Genomic DNA, 19,812 nt, shown 5'->3' with positions numbered 1-19,812 from the left:
GCGGTTTGGGGGGGTCCTGGGGGGATTTGGGGCGGTTTGGGTCCCCCCCGTCGGGTTTTTGGGGGTCCCCTGAGCCCCCCACGCCGAATCTTGCGCTCGGATTGGCCGCTGGCGCTGTCACTCATACGCGAGCCCGCCTCCAGGCGCTCGCCGGAAGCTCCGCCCTCCCCTGCGAGCGTCCCCACCTCCCATTGGCTCTGGCTTCCGCCAATCATGCGTTTTAAACACCGCCCCCCCCCTCCATCCCGCCTCTTCCGCCGACCGTTACGGCGCAAACAACCGCCCCGCCGCTTCCGCCCGCCTCGCGACCTTCGCCTCGGCGAGCCCACCAATCCCCGCTCACCTCCCGCCCCTCCTCCCTCTCCCCATTGGTCCGCTCCGCGCCCCGCGCTCTCTCCTCTACCACCCATTGGTTGTAGGGAAGGGGTGGGCGTGGCCGGCGGAGCGCCGGAGGTGATAAAGGGGGCGGGCGCAGCGCGGCGGGTGGGCGGCGGCGTCGGCTCCGGAGCGATCGCGCTTCCCGTCCCGATCCGGTGGGGGCGGCGGGAAAACCGAGCGGCCGGGGGGGCTCCCGGTGTCCCCGTGTCCCCCCCACCTCGGGGTCGCCCCCTCAGGTTTCTCCCCCGTCGGCTTTTCCTGCAATTGGCGCCCGCGGGGGGAACCGGGCGGCGCTCGGGCCTGGGCCCCGGGTCATGGTGAGTGAGGCCTGAGGGGAAACGGGGGCCCGGGGGGGGATTTGGGGGTCCTGGGGGCGTTTGGGGGTCCCGGGGGGGGGTCAAGAGCTCCTGGGGGGCGTTGGGGTCAGTTTTGGGGGGTTTTGGGCCGGTTTTGGGGGTTCCCCCCTCCCGTGTGGGCCTGGTTGGGGTTGGGGGGTCACTGGGGCATTTGGGGAGGAGCTGGGGGGAGTTTGGGTTATGGGGGGAATTTGGGGGGATCATTGGGGGGACTTGGGGGTCGGAGGTGGTTTCTGGGGGTCTTGGGGGGATTTTGGGGGGGCCTGGGGGGTGTTTGGGTCATTGGGGGAATTTGGGGGGGGTATTGTGGGAATTTGGGGCTTGGGGGGAATTCTGGGGGGTCCTGGGGGGTATTTGAGTCATAGGGAGATTTGGGGGTTCCTGGGGGGTATTTGGGTCATGGGGGGACCTTGGGGGGGTCATGGGGGGAGTTCGGGGGTTGTGGGTGATTTCTGGGGGGGTCTTGGGGTATTTGTCTCATTGGGGGGATTTGGGGGTCGTGGGTTATTTTTGGGGGTCCTGGGGGAGTTTGGGATGTATTTGGGTTATGGGGGGAATTTGGGGGTCCTGGGGGTGGGGGAGATTTGGGGGGCCCGTGGGGGGGGGGCTCAGGTCACTTTAGGGCCCCATTTCACCCCATTTCCCCCCCCCCCCCCCCCCCCAGGAGCCCCGCGGTGGCGCTTGGCAGGTGAGGGGGGGTCGGGACCCCCAAATGTGGGGGCTTTAGGGGTTGGCGGGGGGGGTCACAGCACCAGGACACCCCCCGGTTTAAACTTTGGGGGGGGCCCTTTACTTTGGGGGGGGGGGGGGTGTAATTTTGGGGGGGTTGTTGCCTTTGGGTGGGGGTCCCTTTGCTATTGGGGGGGATATTATTTGGGGGGGGGTTTATTTTGGGGGGCTCACCCCTTTTTGGGGGGGGTTGCCATTGGTGGGGGGGTTCCTTTTGCATTTTGGGGGGGGATGTTACCAATTGGGGGGGTCCCTTTGCTTTTGGGGGTTGCATTTTATTTTGGGGGGGGGGTGTTGAGTTTTTTGGGGGGTGTCACCAACTGGGGGGGGTCTCTTTGCTATCGGGGAGAATATTATTTGGGGGGGGTTGTTGAGATTTTTGGGGGGGTCACCCCTTTTTTGGGGGGTTGCCATTCGTGGGGGGGGTTCCTTTCCTTTTGGGGCTGTGTGTTCTGTTTTGGGGGGGGGATTTTATTTGGGGGGGGGGGGTTGTTGAGTTTCTTGGGGGGTGTCACCAATTGAGGGGGGTCCCTTTGCTTTTGGGGGTTGCATTTTATTTCGGGGGGGGGTTGTTGAGTTTTTTGGGGGGTGTCACCAACTGGGGGGGTTCCTTTGCTTTTGGGGGTTGCCTTTTATTTCGGGGGGGGTCATTGAGTTTTTTGGGCGGTGTCACCAACTTGGGGGGTTCCTTTTGTTTTTGGGGGGGTCGTTGAGTTTTTAGGGGGTGTCACCAATTTGTGGGGGGGTTCTTTTGCTTTGGGGGGGTGGGAACTCCCCTTCGGGAGGGGTCCCCATTGGGTGCGAGGGGCATCCCCGTTGGGTGTGGGGGGTCCCTGACGCCCCGTTTTCCGTGCCCCCCCCCCAGAACTCGAACGTGGAGAACCTGCCCCCCCACATCCTGCGGCTGGTGTGCCGGGAGCTGTCGCTGCTCAGCGCCGACCCCCCCGACGGCATCAAACTGCTGCCCAACGACGAGGACGTCACCGACCTGCAGGTGGCCATCGAGGGGCCCGGTACGACCCCCCCAAAATACCCCCCCCTCGAATAAGCCTCCCCCCAAATAACCACCCCAGCAAATAATCCCCCACAAATAATCCCCCGCAAATAACCCCCCTAACGACCCCCCCCAATAACCCCCCTAATGACTCCCCCAAATAACCCACCCAACGACCCCCCCAAATAACCCACACTAAATAACCCCCGTAACTACTCCCCCAAATAACCCCCTGACGACCCCCCCAAATACCCCCCCAAATACCCCCCAAATACCCCCCCCAAATACCCCCCCAATACCCCCCCCAATGACCCCCCATGTACCCCCCCCAAGTACCCCCCCAAGTAGCCTCCCCACATACCCCCCCCAAATACTCCCGCCAAATACCCCCCCAAATAACCCCCCCCCAAATAACCCCCCTCCCAAATAACCCCCCTCCCAAATAACCCCCCTCCCAAATAACCCCCCTCCCAAATAACCTCCCTCCCAAATAACCCCCCTCCCAAATAACTCCCCCTCCCAAATATCCCCCCTCTCAAATAACCCTCCCCAATCCCTCCCCCCAAATACTCCCCCAAATACCCCCCCCGAATAACCCCCTAATGACCCCCCCAAATAACCCCCCAGACACCCACCCAAGTGACCCCCCAAGTGACCCCCCAAGTGACCCCCCAGACACCCACCAGTACGACCCCCCCCCGAAAATATCCCCCCCCCCATTCACCCACCGGTAGGCCCCGCCCAAAACAACCCCCCCAAGGACCCCCCAAAACAACCCCCCCAATGACCCCCCAAATACCACCCCCCCCAGATATCCCCCCAGACACCCACCAGTATGCCCCCCCCCCCAAAAAATAAGTCCCCTAATAAGCCCCCCAAAATTAACCCCCCAAATGACACCCCCCAGTCTACTACCAGTATGACCCCCCCCCACTAAAATAACCCCCAGACACCCCCCTTGGTGCCACCCCCCCAAAAATACCCCCCCCAAATTAACCCCCCAGACACCCCTGATATGACCCCCCCCAAAAATGACCCCCCCCAAATTAACCCCCAGAGACCCCCCAAAAATGACCCCCCCCTGAATTAACCCCCCATACACCCCCAAAAATGACCCCCCCCAAATTAACCCCCCAGACACCCCCCTGACCCCCCCACTGAAAAAACCAATTGGTTACTTAGGTTGATGATGCTAATTAATTAATAGTAGAGAGCACCCCCTATGTGAGGAAGTTGTTACTGTATGTAACGGTCACTCGTTAACATTAATTGTGTTAATTATGTTAATTATAGAGGGCAATCGCTATGTGTGGGGGGGCTGTTTCTCTATGAATGGTCGCTAATTAGCATGTTAATTACAGTAATTACAGAAGGAATGCTCCGTGTGGGGGGACTGTCCCAGTGTGTGATGGTCACTAATTAATGCTAATTATATTAATTACAGAAGGTACCCCCATGCGTAGGGGCTGTTCCTGTATGTAATGGTCACTAATTACTGTTAATTATGTTAATTATGTTAATTAATTGGCTACAGAAGGAAACTCCTATGCTGGGGGACTGTTCCTGTATGTGATGGTCACTAACGGACATTAATTAATGCTAATTGTGTTAATTGCAGAGGGCACCCTGTATGTGGGGGATCTGTTCATTGTGTGAGACGGTCACTGACGGCTGTTAATTAACACTAATTATGTTAATTATGTTAATCGCAGAGGGCACCCCCGTACATGGGGGGGCTGTCCTGTGTGTGATGGTCACTAACAGACATTAATTAATGTTAATTATGTTAATTGCGTTAATTGCAGCGGGCACCCCTGTACGCGGGGGGGCTGTTCTGTGTGTGACGGTCACTAACACATGTTAATTAACGTTAATTAACGCTAATTGTGTTAATTGCAGGGGGCACCCCGTATGCGGGGGGGGCCTGTTCTCTGTGTGATGGTCACTTATGGGTGTTAATTAATGTTAATTAATGCTAATTACGTTAATTGCAGAGGGCACCCCCACAGGCGAGGGGGCTGTTCTGTGTGTGACGGTCACTTATGGCTGTTAATTAACGTTAATTAACGCAAATTGTGTTAATTACAGCGGGCACCCCTGTACGTGGGGGGGCTGTTTTGTGTGTGACTGTCACTTATGGATGTTAATTAATGTTAATTAATGGTAATTACATTAATTGCAGAGGGCACCCCATATGCGGGGGGGCTGTCCTGTGTGTGATGGTCACTAACGGACGTTAATTAACGTTAATTAACGCTAATTACGTTGATTGCAGAGGGCACGCCGTACGCGGGGGGCTGTTCTGTGTGTGATGGTCACTTATAGATGTTAATTAACGTTAATTAACGCTAATTACGTTGATTGCAGAGGGCACGCCGTACGCGGGGGGGCTGTTCTGTGTGTGGTGGTCACTTATAGATGTTAATTAATGCTAATTAACGCTAATTACGTTGATTGCAGAGGGCACGCCGTACGCGGGGGGGCTGTTCTGTGTGTGATGGTCACTTATAGATGTTAATTAATGCTAATTAACGCTAATTACGTTGATTGCAGAGGGCACGCCGTACGCGGGGGGGCTGTTCTGTGTGTGGTGGTCACTTATAGATGTTAATTAATGCTAATTAACGCTAATTACGTTGATTGCAGAGGGCACGCCGTACGCGGGGGGGCTGTTCCGCACCAAGCTGCTCCTGGGGAAGGATTTCCCGGCCGCCCCCCCCCGCGGGTTCTTCCTCACCCGGATCTTCCACCCCAACGTGGGCCCGGGGGGGGAGATCTGCGTCAACGTGCTGAAACGCGATTGGAGGGCGGAGCTGGGGCTGCGCCACGTGCTGCTGGTACGGGGGGGCACTGAGATGGGGGGGGGTCACTGAGATGGGGGGGCAGCTGGGGCTGCGCCACGTGCTGCTGGTACGGGGGGGCACTGAGATGGGGGGGGGGTCACTGAGATGGGGGGGCAGCTGGGGCTGCGCCACGTGCTGCTGGTACGGGGGGGCACTGAGATGGGGGGGGGGGTCACTGAGATGGGGGGGCAGCTGGGGCTGCGCCACGTGCTGCTGGTACGGGGGGTCACTGAGATGGGGGGGGGTCACTGAGATGGGGGGGCAGCTGGGGCTGTGCCATGTGGTGCTGGTACGGGGGGGTCACTGAGATGGGGGGGCAGCTGGGACTGTGCCACGTGCTGCTGGTACGGGGGGGTCACTGAGATGGGGGGCAGCTGGGGCTGTGCCATGTGCTGCTGGTACGGGGGGGTCACTGAGATGGGGGGGCAGCTGGGACTGTGCCACGTGCTGCTGATCTGGGGGGATCAGCTGGGGCTGTGCCATGTGGTACTGGTACGGGGGGGTCACTGAGATGGGGGGGTCAGCTGGGGCTGTGCCATGTGCTGCTGGTACGGGGGGGTCACTGAGATGGGGGGGCAGCTGGGGCTGTGCCACGTGCTGCTGGTACGGGGGGGTCACTGAGATGGGGGGGGCAGCTGGGGCTGTGCCATGTGCTGCTGGTACGGGGGGGTCACTGAGATGGGCGGGTCAGCTGGGGCTGTGCCATGTGCTGCTGGTACAGGGGGGTCACTGAGATGGGGGGGCAGCTGGGGCTGTGCCATGTGCTGCTGGTACGGGGGGGTCACTGAGATGGGCGGGTCAGCTGGGGCTGTGCCATGTGGTGCTGGTACGGGGGGGTCACTGAGATGGGGGGGTCAGCTGGGGCTGTGCCATGTGCTGCTGGTACGGGGGGGTCACTGAGATGGGCGGGTCAGCTGGGGCTGTGCCATGTGGTGCTGGTACGGGGGGGTCACTGAGATGGGGGGGTCAGCTGGGGCTGTGCCATGTGCTGCTGGTACGGGGGGGTCACTGAGATGGGGGGGCAGCTGGGGCTGTGCCACGTGCTGCTGGTACGGGGGCGTCCGGGGGGGCACTGAGATAGGGGGGTCAGCTCGGCCTGCGCCATGTGCTGCTGATCTGGGGGGGTCAGCTGGGGCTGTGCCATGTGCTGCTGGTATGGGGGGGTCCGGGGGGGTCAACTGGGGCTGCACCATGTGCTGCTGGTACGGGGGGGTCCGGAGGGATCATTGATGATGGGAGGGTCCACTGGGGCTGCGCCACGTGCTGCTGGTACGGGGGGGGAAATGGGGGGGTCACTGGTGAGACTGGGGGGGTTACTGGTCAGACTGGGTGGGAGCACTGGGGGAGGGACCCAGGAGCAAATTGGGTTGGGGACCCAGGAGTTCGAGGAGGGACCCAGGAGTTCCTGGGGGACCCAGGCGTTCGGGAGGGACCCAGGAGTTTGTGGGGGGGGTGACCCAGGAGTTCTAGGGGGACCCAGGCATCTGGGAGGGACCCAGGGGTTCAGGGAGGGACCCAGGAGTTCTAGGGGGACCCAGGAGTTCGGGAGGGACCCAGGAGTTCTAGGGGAGACTCAGGCATCCGGGAGGGACCCAGGGGTTCAGGGAGGGACCCAGGAGTTCTAGGGGGACCCAGGAGTTCGGGGCAGGACTCAGGTGTTCGGGAGGGACCCAGGAGTTCGGGGAAGGTTCCAGGAGTTCAGGAGGGACCCAGGAGTTCTAGGGGGACCCAAATAGGGGACCCAGGAGTTTGGGGGGTACCCAGGTGTCTGGGAGGGACCCAGGAGTTCAGTGCAGGACCCAGGCATCAGGGAGGGACCCAGGCATCCGGGGTGGACCCAGGCATCCTGTGTGTGCCCCCCCCCGCTAACCCCACCTCTCCCCCCCCCCCCAGACCATCAAATGCCTGCTGATCCACCCCAACCCGGAGTCGGCGCTGAACGAGGAGGCGGCGCGGCTGCTGCTGGAGGACTACGAGGGGTTCGCGTCCCGCGCGCGGCTGCTCACCGACATCCACGCGCGGGGGGGCCCCCCCCGGCCCGACCCCCCCGGCCCCTCCGCGCCCCCCCCGGACGGGCCCCTCCCCAAGAAACACGCGGGCGAGCGCGACAAGAAACCCCCCAAGAAGAAAAACGATAAGAAACGGGCGCTCCGGCGCCTCTGAGCCACAAAATACCCCCAACCCCCCCCAAATCCCCCCTAAACCCCCCCCAAAACCCCATAAATAACCCCCGAATCCTCCCCCCCCCCCCCCAGACCCATTTTTGGTGTGGGGGGGTGAGGAATAAACTGTCCCTTTTGTGCTCCTTTTGGGGGTTTTTGGGTGGTTTTTGGTGTTTTTTAGGGGGGGTGGATCCACCCCCACCCCCCCCAGGTGTTAAATATTTAAGCTATGAAGAAAAAGCCCCAAAAAGGGCGAAATTCACCCCAAAACCCCCTCTCATTATCAAAGGTTGCTTGTTTATTTTGGTGGGTGTCCCGGGGGGGTGGGGCTTGCAGGAGGGGGCGGGGCCGTTTTGCACACGTGCTCGCTCTCGCACGGGCGGCCCCGCCCCCCCTGCACAAGCGCCCCCTTTTCCCGCCAATCCTTTCGCGCCGGGCGTTTCCCGCGCCCGCCCAACTCCCATGATCCCCCGCGGCGCGCCGGGAACGCGCGGGGGATGATGGGAGCTGGAGTTCCCGCGCATCCGGGTCCCAGCGCCGGGGTCACTCCCGGTGAGGCCGGGAAGGGGGGCTTAATGAGGTAATTAATTAATCCCCATCCTCCGTGATTAATTAACCCCGACGTTAATGCGGCTTAATGGGCCCTTCCCCCCCACCCCGCGGAGGGACCATCTGTTCCAATGGGGGGGGTGCACACGTGACTGGGGGGTGGGAACATGGGGGGGTCCCCACCCTCAATGTGGGGGGGGTGTTTTGAGGAGGTTTGGGGATCCCCCCCCATTTGGGGGGGGTCTCAATGGGGGGGTGTTTTGGGGGGTGTTTTATGGGGGTGATTTGGGGTCCCCTCTTGGGGGGTTCCCCATGTTGGGGGGGGGTCCCAGGCTCTGGGGGGGTGGGAACTGTTCCCCCTCCCCCATCCCCACGTGCCCCATTGATCCGGATCAACCTCTGGGGGTGACCCCCCCCTCCTTCCCCCATTTCCTGCCCCCCAGACCTGATTGTGGCCCCTCCCCCCACATCCACCCCCCATAGAATCTGGGTACCCCCAGGTTCTGGGGGAGGGGGTGGGGCAGGTGAGACCCCCTCCCCCATTTTCCCCCTCTATTAACCAGCTCATTCCCCTCCCCCCATACACCTGATTGTTCCCCATCCCCCATAAGCTCTGAGTGGGGGTGGGGCAGGTGTGCCCCCTCCCCCCATCCTCCCCATTCATCCCATATAAGACCCAGCTTCTTCCCCTCCCCCCATACCCACCCCCATAAGCTGTGGGTGGTGAAGTCCTTCCCCTCCCCCCCCCCCCATATTCACCCCCTATAAGACCCAGCTCATTCCCCTCCCCCCATACACCTGATTATGACCCCTCCCCCTCATAAGCCCCCTATGGGCGTGGGGCAGCTGTGACCCCTCCCCCCATTCCCCCATAAGACCCAGCTTGCTCCCCTCCCCCCCATAAGCCCCCTATGGGGGTGGGGCAGCTGTGACCCCTCCCCCCATCCTCCCCCCATTCCCCCCTATAAGACCCAGCTTGCTCCCCTCCCCCCCATAAGCCCCCTATGGGGGTGGGGCAGGTGTCCCCCCCATCTCCCCACTGATCCCCTATAAGAACCGTCCCCACGTCCGCCCCGTCCCCACGTCCGTCCCGTCCCCACGTCCGCCCCGTCGCCGCCATCCTCCTCCTCACCCGCCGCCTCCAAACCAACGTCCTCACCGCGATCAATCAAAACCCCCCGGAGACCCCCATTACCGTAATTACCGCAATTAGCGCAGCATGGGCAACGCGCGGAGCGGCGCGCTGTCCAAGGAGGTGCTGGAGGAGCTCAAGACCTCCACCAAGTTCTCGGAGGACGAGCTGTGCCGCTGGTACGAGAGCTTCCAGCGCCAGTGCCCGGACGGGCGCATCAGCCGCGCCGAATTCGAGAAGATCTACGGCACCTTCTTCCCCAACTCGGACCCGCAGGGCTACGCGCGCCACGTCTTCCGCAGCTTCGACACCAACGACGACGGCACGCTGGACTTCCGGGAGTACATCATCGCGCTGCACCTCACCTCCTCGGGGAAGACCCACCTGAAGCTCGAGTGGGCCTTCTCGCTCTTCGACGTGGACCGAAACGGCGAGGTCAGCAAGGCAGAGGTGCTGGAGATCATCACGGTGAGCCTGGGGGTGCTATGGGGGTCTATGGGGCAAGGGGGAGCTGCTGGAGATCATCACGGTGAGCCTGGGGGTGCTGTGGGTGCTGTGGGGGTCTATGGGGGTCTATGGGGCAAGGGGGAGGTGCTGGAGATCATCACGGTGAGTCTGGGGGTGCTGTGGGTGCTATGGGGGTCTATGGGGGTCTATGGGGGTCTATGGGGCAAGGGGGAGCTGCTGGAGATCATCACGGTGAGCCTGGGGTCTATGGGGGTCTATGGGGGTCTATGGGGCAAGGGTGAGGTGCTGGAGGTCATCAGAGTGAGTCTGGGGTCTATGGGGGTCTGTGGGGGTCTATGGGGGTCTATGGGGCAAGGGGGAGGTGCTGGAGATCATCACGGTCAGTCCGGGGGTGCTGTGGGTGCTATGGGGGTCTGTGGGGGTCTATGGGGCAAGGGGGAGCTGCTGGAGATCATCACGGTGAGTCTGGGGGTGCTATGGGGGTCTATGGGGGTCTATGGGGGTCTATGGGGCAAGGGGGAGGTGCTGGAGATCATCACGGTGAGTCTGGGGGTCTATGGGGGTCTATGGGGTGCTATGGGGGTCTATGTAATCTATGGGGTGCTGTGGGGGTCTATGGGGGTCTATGGGGTGCTATGGGGGTCTGTGGGGGTCTATGGGGACTATGGAGCAAGGGGGAGGTGCTGGAGATCATCACGGTGAGGGGGAGGGGCCGAGGCGCTGATTGGCTGTGGCCCCTCCCCCTCAGGTGATTAAATCCGCCTTAATTAATTAATTCCGGACGGAAAAAGCCGCGGGGGGAGGGGCGGGCTAAGCCGCTTGGGGGGCGTTTCGGGGGACCCAGGCGTCCGGGCTATATGGGGTTCTATAGGGATCTGTGGGGTGTCTGTAGGGTGTCTATATGGATCTATATGCGTCTATTGGTGTCCCTATGTGTCCCTATGTGTCCCTATGTGTCCCTATGTGTCCATATGCGTCCATATGCCCCCCAGGCCATTTTCTGGATGATCCATATGGTAACTATAGGGTGTCTATAGGTGTCTATATGTCTGTCAGGCCATTTTCTGGATGATTTATAGGGTATCTGTAGTTGTCTTTTGGTGTCTATAGGGATCTATAGGAGGCTGTAGATATCTCTAAGGTATCTATATGTATCTATATGTGTCCATATGCCCCCCAGGCCATTTTCCAGAGGATCTATAGGGTATCTATAGGGTGTCTGTAGGTGTTTATAGGTATCTATACATGTCCATATATCCATAGGCCATTTTCCGGATGATCTATAGGGTGTCTATATGTATCTATAGGTGTCTGTATGTATCTACATGTCCACAGGCCATTTTCTGGATGATCTATAGGGTATTGTGTCTATATGTATCTATATGTCCCCAGGCTATCTTCCGGATGATCCATAGGGTGTCTATATATATCTATAGATGTCTATATGTATCTATATGCGTTAGTAGGGTATCTGTACGTGTCTATAGATATCTATATAATGTATCCGTACATTCACAGGCCATCTTCCAGATGATCTGTAGGGTATCTATAGGTGTCTGTATGTATCTATAGGGTATCTATAGGTGTCTATAGATGTCTATATGATGTATCCACACATCCCGCAGGCCGTCTTCCGGATGATCCATAGGGTATCTATATGTATTTATGGGTGTCTATATGTACCTGTACGGTATCTATATGTATCTATAGGTGTCCATATGTGTCTATAGGTATCTATATGACATATCCATACATCCCCAGGCCATATTCTGGATGATCTGTAGAGTATCTATATGTATTTATAGGTGTCTATGTGTATCTATACGTATCTATAGGTGTCTATATGACGTGTCCATACATCCCCCCCAGGCCATCTTCTGGATGATCCATAGGGTATCTATAGGTGTCTATATGTATCTATATGGTGTCTATATGTATCTATAGGTATCTACATGTATCTATACTGTATCTGTATCTGTATCTGTCTATGGGTGTCTATATGTATCCATACGATATCTATAGGTGTCTATATGTGTCTATATGACGTGTCCATACATCCCCAGGCCATATTCCAGATGATCCATAGGAATCTATAGGTGTCTATATGTATCTATATGGGATCTATACGGTATCTATATGTGTCTATAGGTGTCTATATGTATTTATACGGTATCTATAGGTGTCTATAGGTGTCTATGCGTATCCATACGGTATCTATAGGTGTCTGTATGTGTCTATAGGTGTCTATCTGACGTGTCCATACATCCCCAGGCCATCTTCCGCATGATCCATAGGGTATCTATAGGTGTCTATAGGTGTCTCTGCGTATCCATACGGTATCTATAGTGTCTGTATGTGTCTATAGGTGTCTATCTGACGTGTCCATACATCCCCAGGCCATCTTCCGCATGATCCATAGGGTATCTATAGGTGTCTATAGGTGTCTCTGCGTATCCATACGGTATCCATAGTGTCTGTATGTGTCTATAGGTGTCTATATGACGTGTCCATACATCCCCAGGCCATCTTCCGCATGATCCCGCAGGAGGAGCAGAAGCTGCTGCCCGAGGACGAGAACAGCGCCGAGAAACGGGCCGACAAGCTCTGGAAACACTTCGGCAAGGGCGACAACGGTGAGGGCCCGCGACCCCGCGACCCCGCGACCCCGCACCCCGCGACCCCGCGACCCCGCCACCCCGCGACCCCGCACCCCGCGACCCCGCACCCCGCGACCCCGCGACCCCGCGACCCCGCACCCCCGCGACCCCGCACCCCGCGACCCCGCGACCCCGCACCCCGGGTACAGCAACCCCAAATACAACCACCCCCCGAGTACAGCAAATCCGCCCCAAAGTACAGCAAATCCACCCCAAAATACAGCAAATCCACCCCAAAATACAGCAAATCCGCCCCAAAGTACAGCAAATCCGCCCCAAAATACAGCAAATCCACCCCAAAATACAACAAATCCGCCCCAAAGTACAGCAAATCCACCCCAAAATACAGCAAATCCGCCCCAAAGTACAGCAAATCCACCCCAAAATACAACAAATCCGCCCCAAAGTACAGCAAATCCACCTCAAAATACAACAAATCCGCCCCAAAATACAGCAAATCCACCCCAAAATACAACAAATCCACCCCAAAATACAGCAAATCCGCCCCAAAGTACAGCAAATCCACCCCAAAATACAACAAATCCGCCCCAAAATACAGCAAATCCACCCCAAAATACAACAAATCCACCCCAAAATACAGCAAATCCGCCCCAAAATACAACAAATCCACCCCAAAATACAGCAAATCCACCCCAAAATACAGCAAATCCACCCCAAAATACAACAAATCCACCCCAAAATACAGCAAATCCGCCCCAAAATACAACAAATCCACCCCAAAATACAGCAAATCCGCCCCAAAATACAGCAAATCCACCCCAAAATACAACAAATCCGCCCCAAAATACAGCAAATCCACCCCAAAATACAACAAATCCACCCCAAAATACAGCAAATCCGCCCCAAAATACAACAAATCCACCCCAAAATACAGCAAATCCACCCCAAAATACAGCAAATCCACCCCAAAATACAACAAATCCACCCCAAAATACAGCAAATCCACCCCAAAATACAGCAAATCCACCCCAAAATACAACAAATCCGCCCCAAAATACAGCAAATCCACCCCAAAATACAACAAATCCACCCCAAAATACAGCAAATCCGCCCCAAAATACAACAAATCCACCCCAAAATACAGCAAATCCACCCCAAAATACAGCAAATCCACCCCAAAATACAACAAATCCACCCCAAAATACAGCAAATCCGCCCCAAAATACAACAAATCCACCCCAAAATACAGCAAATCCGCCCCAAAATACAGCAAATCCACCCCAAAATACAACAAATCCGCCCCAAAATACAGCAAATCCACCCCAAAATACAACAAATCCACCCCAAAATACAGCAAATCCGCCCCAAAATACAACAAATCCACCCCAAAATACAGCAAATCCACCCCAAAATACAGCAAATCCACCCCAAAATACAACAAATCCACCCCAAAATACAGCAAATCCGCCCCAAAATACAGCAAATCCGCCCCAAAATACAGCAAATCCACCCCAAAATACAACAAATCCACCCCAAAATACAACAAATCCACCCCAAAATACAGCAAATCCACCCCAAAATACAGCAAATCCACCCCAAAATACAACAAATCCACCCCAAAATACAGCAAATCCGCCCCAAAATACAACAAATCCACCCCAAAATACAGCAAATCCGCCCCAAAATACAGCAAATCCACCCCAAAATACAGCAAATCTGCCCCAAAATACAACAAATCCCCCCCAAAATACAGCAAATCCACCCCAAAATACAACAAATCCACCCCAAAGTACAGCAAATCCCCCCCAAAATACAGCAAATCCACCCCAAAATACAACAAATCCACCCCAAAATACAGCAAATCCGCCCCAAAATACAGCAAATCCACCCCAAAATACAGCAAATCCACCCCAAACCCCAACCAATCCACCCAAAAAACAACACAGGCGGGCCCGAGAAACAGGGAGATAAACTCTGCAATTACGGTAATAAAGGGGAAAATGGGGAGAAACACCCCAAAAAATACCCCCCCGACCCCCCATATTTTCAGGGGTGCCCCCCCATTTTCCTGACCCCCCCATAATTTTTATGGCCCCCCCACACCACAAAATCCCCCATTTAACCCCCCAAATCCCCCCCCATTTCCCCCTTTATTTCCCCCCCAATTTTTGGGGACCCCACCCCCATATTTTCAGGGGTGCCCCCCACCCATGTTCTTGACCCCCCCTCATATTTTGTGCCCCCCCAGACAAGATCGCCGAGGGCGAGTTCATCGCGGGGGTGATGAAGAACGACGCCATCATGCGCCTCATCCAATACGAGCCCAAGAAATGAGGGGGGGGACACCCCAAAAATGGGGGGACCCCAAAAATATGGGGGGGGTGGGGGGAGACATGGGGAGGGGGGAATAAAATCTGTCCTGGCCCCCCCGGTGTGGAAATGTGGTTTATTTGGGGGGGGAACATGGATAGAAAGGGATGGGGGTGTGATGGGGGGACCCCAAAATATGGGGGGGAAACACCCCCAAAAATTCGGGGTGGGGGGAATATATAAAATACTTTTTATTATAAAATTTAGTGTGACCCCCCCGTGGTGAAATGATTTTATTTGGGGGGGGGGGGTGATCAATATAATTTAGGGGGTGCACATAATCAACATAATACGGGATGCAGGCTGGGGATGCAATGGGGAAGGGGGGGGTGGTGTGAAAATGGGGGCGCTACCAAAAATTGGGGACCCCCCCATGAAAATAACGACACGTGGAGGTGTGGGGGGGTCCGTTTGAAACCTTTATTGGGTTCTTTTTGGGGGGGGTTACGCGGTTTTGCCCCCCCGGACCCTCCTCTTCCTCGGCACCACCGGCTTCTGGCTGCGCAGGATGGCGCTGGCGCGACGCAGGGCGGCCTGGGGGGGGAGAATCATCAAGGGGGGGTCCCCAAATTATTGGGGAGACCCCCACACATCTTGGGAACCCCCCCTGCAAATTTGGGGCCCCCCCCTTAAATTATAACCCCCCCAGAGTTATTAGAATCTTCATTATGTTCAACGGGATGATGCAGCCTTTGGGGACCCCCCCATTGTTTTAGGGACTCCCCATTGTCTTAGGGACCCCCCCCATTATATTGGCAACCCTCCCATTGTTTTGGGGACCCCCCCATGGTACTGGCCACCTTCCCATTATTTTAGGGATCCCCCCATTGTTTTGCGCCCCCCCCAAAATCTTAAGGATCCTCCTACGATTTTAGGGACCCCCCCCAATTTTAGTCCCTCCCCCCCCAAATTATAAACCCCCAATGGCACTGAAACTCCCCCCACATTCACTTCCCATCCCTCCATTTTATACTCCCCCCCCCTCATTTTGGGGACTCCCTCATTCTTTAGAGCCCCCCCCCAGATTTTAGGGCCCCCCACCCCAAATTTCAGGGACCCCCCCCAGGGTTTCAACCCCCCAGTGTCACCAAAACTCTCCCCCTACATCCAATTCCCATCCCTGCGTTTCACCCCTTTCCCCCCCCATTTTTTGGGGTCCCCCCGGGTTTTAGGGCCCCCCCGTTTTGAGGGTGCCCCCCCCCCGTTTTGAGGGTGCCCCCCCCATTCTGAGGCCCCCACCATGCGCAGGTCGGTGCGGTACCGGTCCTTGCGCACCAGGTGCCGGATGCTGCGCAGCGCGGAGCGCGCGTCGCGCCGGATGGGGATGCGGTTGTGGGACACGGCCGGCCGGCGCTGCCCTAATTAACAGGAGCCACTAATTAACACGGGGGAGCTCATTAACACTCTGGGGGGGGGTGGCAATTATGGGGGGAGTGTAAAAAATTAGGGGAGACACACACAGGGTAGGTATGGGGGGGAGCGCCTCTCCTTCGGCAATCTCCGTCCCCCTTCGGCAATCCCCGCCCACTCTTCGGCAATCCCCGCCCACTCTTCGGCAATCCCCGCCCACTCTTCGGCAATCCCCGCCCACTCTTCGGCAATCCCCGCCCACTCGCCCGGCGTTCGGGCTCTTTCGGGCTCCGTTCGGGCATTTCCGGAGGAGGGGGCGTGGCCTCGGCCGCTTCCCGCCCTTTGTGTGGGTGTGAGGCCGCGGAACGGGGGGACACGGAGCGTCCCGGGGGGTTTTTGGGGACACGGGGGGTCTGGGTGGGTTGTGAGGGGACATGGGGGGTATTGGGGCTGGGGGGGGCGCCCACCTGCCCGTTTCTTCAGCACCACCACGAGCCCTTTTCCATCGGGTGCGGGTTCCACCCCCACGGTCTTGCGGTGGATCAGCCCGTTGTAGCGGAACGAGTTGCGGGACTTGAGGTTGTTGGGCTCCTGGGGGGGGGGGACACAAAAATGGGGGGGTCAGGGGGGCACCCAGGGGGCTTCTGGGTGGGGGGGGAAGGTCGGGGTGGGCACCCAGGAAAGGAATTGGGGGGGGGTTTGGGGGTTGTTGGGGTCCTGGGGGGGGTTAAATAATTGAGAGAGGGGACTTCTGGGGGGCGTGGGGTGGGGAAAAGGGGTTGGGGGGCACCCGGGGGTCGGGAATTGGGGGGAAAAGAGGTCGGGGGGGCACCCAAGAAATGAACTGGGGGGTTTTGGGGCTACTGAGGTCCTGGGGGAGGGGCGGAAATAATTAAGAAAGGAGCAAGCGGGGGTACCCGGGGGGCTGGGATTGGGGGGGGAATGGGGGAGAAGGGGTTGGGGGCACCCAGGGGGCTGGGGGGGCACTGACTGTGCTGTAGGTCTGGTTGTTCCTCTTGAGCAGGAAACTCGAGCAGTTCCGCACGATCATCCACTGCAGATGGGCCGACATGGCGCCTGCGGCACCGGGAGCGGCCTCAGCGGCGCCGAGACCCCCCCGGGCCCCATCGGACCCCCTCCCACCCCATCGGACACCCCTAAACCCCCCCCAGGGACCCCCGAACCGCCTCCGAGCCCCCCGGACCCCCCCCAGACCGGAGCTCACACGCCGCACCTCCGCTCCCTTCGGCCGCCGGAAACGGAAAGAGGGCGACGAACGCGGCGCGGCGACAGACACCCGGCGCTTCGGCAGTTTCCGTCGGACTTCGGGAATCTCCGTACAACTTCGGGACTCTCCGCCTCCCTTCGGCAATTCCCGGCCGCTCTTCGGCAATTCCCGGCCGCTCTTCGGCAATCCCCGCCCACCCTTCGGCAATCCCCGCCCACCCTTCGGCAATCCCCGCCCACCCTTCGGCAATCCCCGCCCACCCTTCGGCAATCCCCGCCCACCCTTCGGCAATCCCCGCCCACCCCCCGGCAATCCCCGCCCACCCCCCGGCAATCCCCGCCCACCCCCCGGCAATCCCCGCCCACCCCCCGGCAATCCCCGCCCACCCCCCGGCAATCCCCGCCCACCCCCCGGCAATCCCCGCCCACCCCCCGGCAATCCCCGCCCACCCCCCGGCAATCCCCGCCCACCCCCCGGCAATCCCCGCCCACCCCCCCGGCAATCCCCGCCCACCCCCCGGCAATCCCCGCCCACCCCCCGGCAATCCCCGCCCACCCCTCGGCAATCCCCGCCCACCCCTCGGCAGTCCCCGCCCCCTCGCCCGTCGTTCGGGCTCTTTCGGGCTCCGTTCGGGTGTTTCCGGAGGAGGGGGCGGGGCCTCGGCGCTTCCCGCGCTTTGGGCGGGTGGGAGGCCGCGGAGTCGTGAGGGGAGCGGGGGGGACACGGGGGGTTTTGGGGACACCGGGGGGTCTGGGGGGGTTGTGAGGGGACATGGGGGGCTGTGGGGGGGACATTGCGGGCAGAGATGGTGCTGGGGGGGTCAGCGACATCGTGGGAGGGTCAGCGGCGTTGGGGGTGGTGACATTGTGAGGGGTCAATAATGTTGGGGGGAGGGGGGGTGGTGACGTCCTGAGGGGGCCGGTGACATTGGGGGGGGTTGGTGACATTGCCAAGCGATTGGTGACACTGGGGGGGGGTCGATAATGTTGGGGGGGGGGGTCAGTGACGTTGGGGGTCTGTGAAGTTGGGCATTGGTGACAGTGGGGGCCGGTGACGGTGGGGGGTTGGTGGCACTTGGATGTTGGTGACTTTGGGGGGTCGGTGACATTTGGGGGGGGTTGGTGACATTGCCAAGGGGTCGGTGACATTCGGGGGGTCGGTGACATTGCCAAGGGGTCGGTGACATTCGGGGGGTCGGTGACATTTGGGGGGAGTTGGTGACATTGCCAAGGGGTCGGTGACATTCGGGGCGTCGGTGACATTTGGGGGGGGTTGGTGACATTGCCAAGGGGTTGGTGACATTGCCAAGGGGTTGGTGACATTCGGGGGGTCCCATGGGTGCCGGGGGGTCCCTGGCGCGGCTGCTGCTGCTGCTGTGGGGGGGCTGCGTGTTTTTGGGGGGGGGGTCCCCGTTCCAGCTGCAGGACGTGCTGGGGGGGCTGCGCGGGGACAACGCGCGGCTGGAGGGGACCCTGCGCAACCTGAGCCGGGCGCTGGGGCAGCTGAGGGCCAGGCTGCGGGACCCCCCCGGTGAGCGGACACCCCAAACCCCCCTGACCCCCCCAAACCCCCCTGACCCCCCCAAACCCTCCCTGGACCCCCAAACCCCCCTGAAGCCCCTAAGCCCCCTCCTGAACCCCCAAACAACCCTGAACCCCCCCTGAAGCCTCAAACCCCCCTGGAGCCCCCTGAGCCCCCCCTGACCCCCCAAACTGCCCTGAACCCCTTTGGAACCCCCCTGAACCCCCAAATCCCCCTGATCCCCCAAACCCCCCTGAACCCCCAAACTCCCTTGAGCTCCCTGGGACCCCCCCTGAACCCCCAAACCCCCCTGACACCCCCAACCCCAATAACCCCCGAGTGAATGGGACCCCCCCACACCCCCTTGCCCCTCATTAATCCCCAGTAATTGGGGTCCCCCCAAAACCCCCTGGCCCCCATTAACCCCCCCGTGAACGGGACCCCCCCCAAACCCCCTGAACCCCCAACCCCTCCTGAACCCCCAACCCCTCCCCAAACACCCCAAAATCCCCCCCTGACCCCCATTAACCCCCCAGTGAACGGGACCCCCCAACCCCCATTAAGAGGGTCCCCCCCTGTCCCCACAGACCCCCCCTGGACCCAGGAGCCCCCCCCCGAGCTGCCCCCCCCCTGTTCCCGGGGGGCCGCCCCTCCCCCCTCCACCGCCGCCGCCCCTCCCCCAACATGGGGGGGGCTGCTGCTGGGGGGAGGGGCCGCGTGGCTGCTGCTCTGACCCCAGGTAAGGGGGGAGGGGACGTCTCACCCTGTGCCCCTCCCCCCCGTTAATTAGCTGCCGTGTTAATGAATTGGTGGGAATGTGGGGCGGTCGATGGGGTGACCCCTCCCTGCCCCTCCCCCCACGGGTCCCATGGGCGGGGAGGTTGGGGGGGAGGGGGAGGGGCCCGGATGCCTGGGTCCCCATTTGTGTGTCCACAGGGAACCGGATCTGCCCCATGGATCGGACCCATGGATCGGCCCCATAGCAACTGCCCCATAGCAACTGCCCCATGGATTTGCCCCATGGATCAGACCCACAGATCGGCCCCATAGCAACTGCCCCATGGATCTGCCCCACGGATCTGCCCCATGGATTGGACCCATAGCGACTCCCCCG

The 19,812-nt window shown here is 59.4% G+C and overlaps 3 protein-coding genes and 1 long non-coding RNA gene across 10 annotated transcripts; 3 read left to right on the top strand and 1 right to left on the bottom strand.

The window, feature by feature from the left end:
- The first annotated feature begins 428 nt into the window (after positions 1-428).
- On the top strand, positions 429-7,605 carry UBE2S (ubiquitin conjugating enzyme E2 S). The gene is made up of 5 exons (XM_071801165.1): positions 429-695; positions 1,399-1,422; positions 2,329-2,476; positions 5,104-5,294; positions 7,194-7,605. Exons 1-5 carry the CDS (start codon positions 693-695, stop codon positions 7,461-7,463), a joined length of 636 nt encoding a protein of 211 aa, XP_071657266.1. The 5' UTR covers positions 429-692; the 3' UTR covers positions 7,464-7,605.
- A 681-nt stretch (positions 7,606-8,286) lies between these two features.
- Positions 8,287-14,595, top strand: RCVRN (recoverin). 6 transcript variants are annotated; one of them, XM_071801162.1, is made up of 3 exons: positions 8,287-9,578; positions 12,157-12,244; positions 14,478-14,595. In XM_071801162.1, exons 1-3 carry the CDS (start codon positions 9,231-9,233, stop codon positions 14,561-14,563), a joined length of 522 nt encoding a protein of 173 aa, XP_071657263.1. In that variant the 5' UTR covers positions 8,287-9,230; the 3' UTR covers positions 14,564-14,595. The 6 variants fall into 6 exon arrangements, with proteins under 6 accessions (XP_071657263.1, XP_071657262.1, XP_071657260.1 ...); XM_071801161.1 differs by having other exon boundaries at positions 8,287-9,593; XM_071801159.1 differs by having other exon boundaries at positions 8,287-9,611.
- A 410-nt stretch (positions 14,596-15,005) lies between these two features.
- Positions 15,006-17,224, bottom strand: RPL28 (ribosomal protein L28). Of its 2 annotated transcripts, none has more exons than XM_071801163.1 (5): positions 17,184-17,224; positions 16,941-17,026; positions 16,417-16,540; positions 15,839-15,957; positions 15,006-15,133 (listed from the first exon to the last, which is right to left on the bottom strand). In XM_071801163.1, the coding sequence occupies exons 2-5, from the start codon at positions 17,019-17,021 to the stop codon at positions 15,044-15,046; spliced, it is 414 nt and encodes a 137-aa protein (XP_071657264.1). In that variant the 5' UTR covers positions 17,022-17,026; positions 17,184-17,224; the 3' UTR covers positions 15,006-15,043. The 2 variants fall into 2 exon arrangements, with proteins under 2 accessions (XP_071657264.1, XP_071657265.1); XM_071801164.1 differs by having other exon boundaries at positions 15,875-15,957.
- A 1,265-nt stretch (positions 17,225-18,489) lies between these two features.
- On the top strand, positions 18,490-19,796 carry LOC139826159 (uncharacterized). Its single transcript, XR_011736175.1, has 3 exons — positions 18,490-18,707; positions 19,286-19,437; positions 19,635-19,796. It is a non-coding gene; the product is annotated as an uncharacterized lncRNA (long non-coding RNA).
- Positions 19,797-19,812: the final 16 nt, after the last annotated feature.

This window comes from Patagioenas fasciata, chromosome 35 (assembly GCF_037038585.1).
Source record: "Patagioenas fasciata isolate bPatFas1 chromosome 35, bPatFas1.hap1, whole genome shotgun sequence".
Lineage (NCBI taxonomy): Eukaryota > Metazoa > Chordata > Aves > Columbiformes > Columbidae > Patagioenas > Patagioenas fasciata.
The sequence above is the reverse complement of the archived record's forward strand: the minus strand, read 5'-3'. Positions and strand labels throughout refer to the sequence as shown.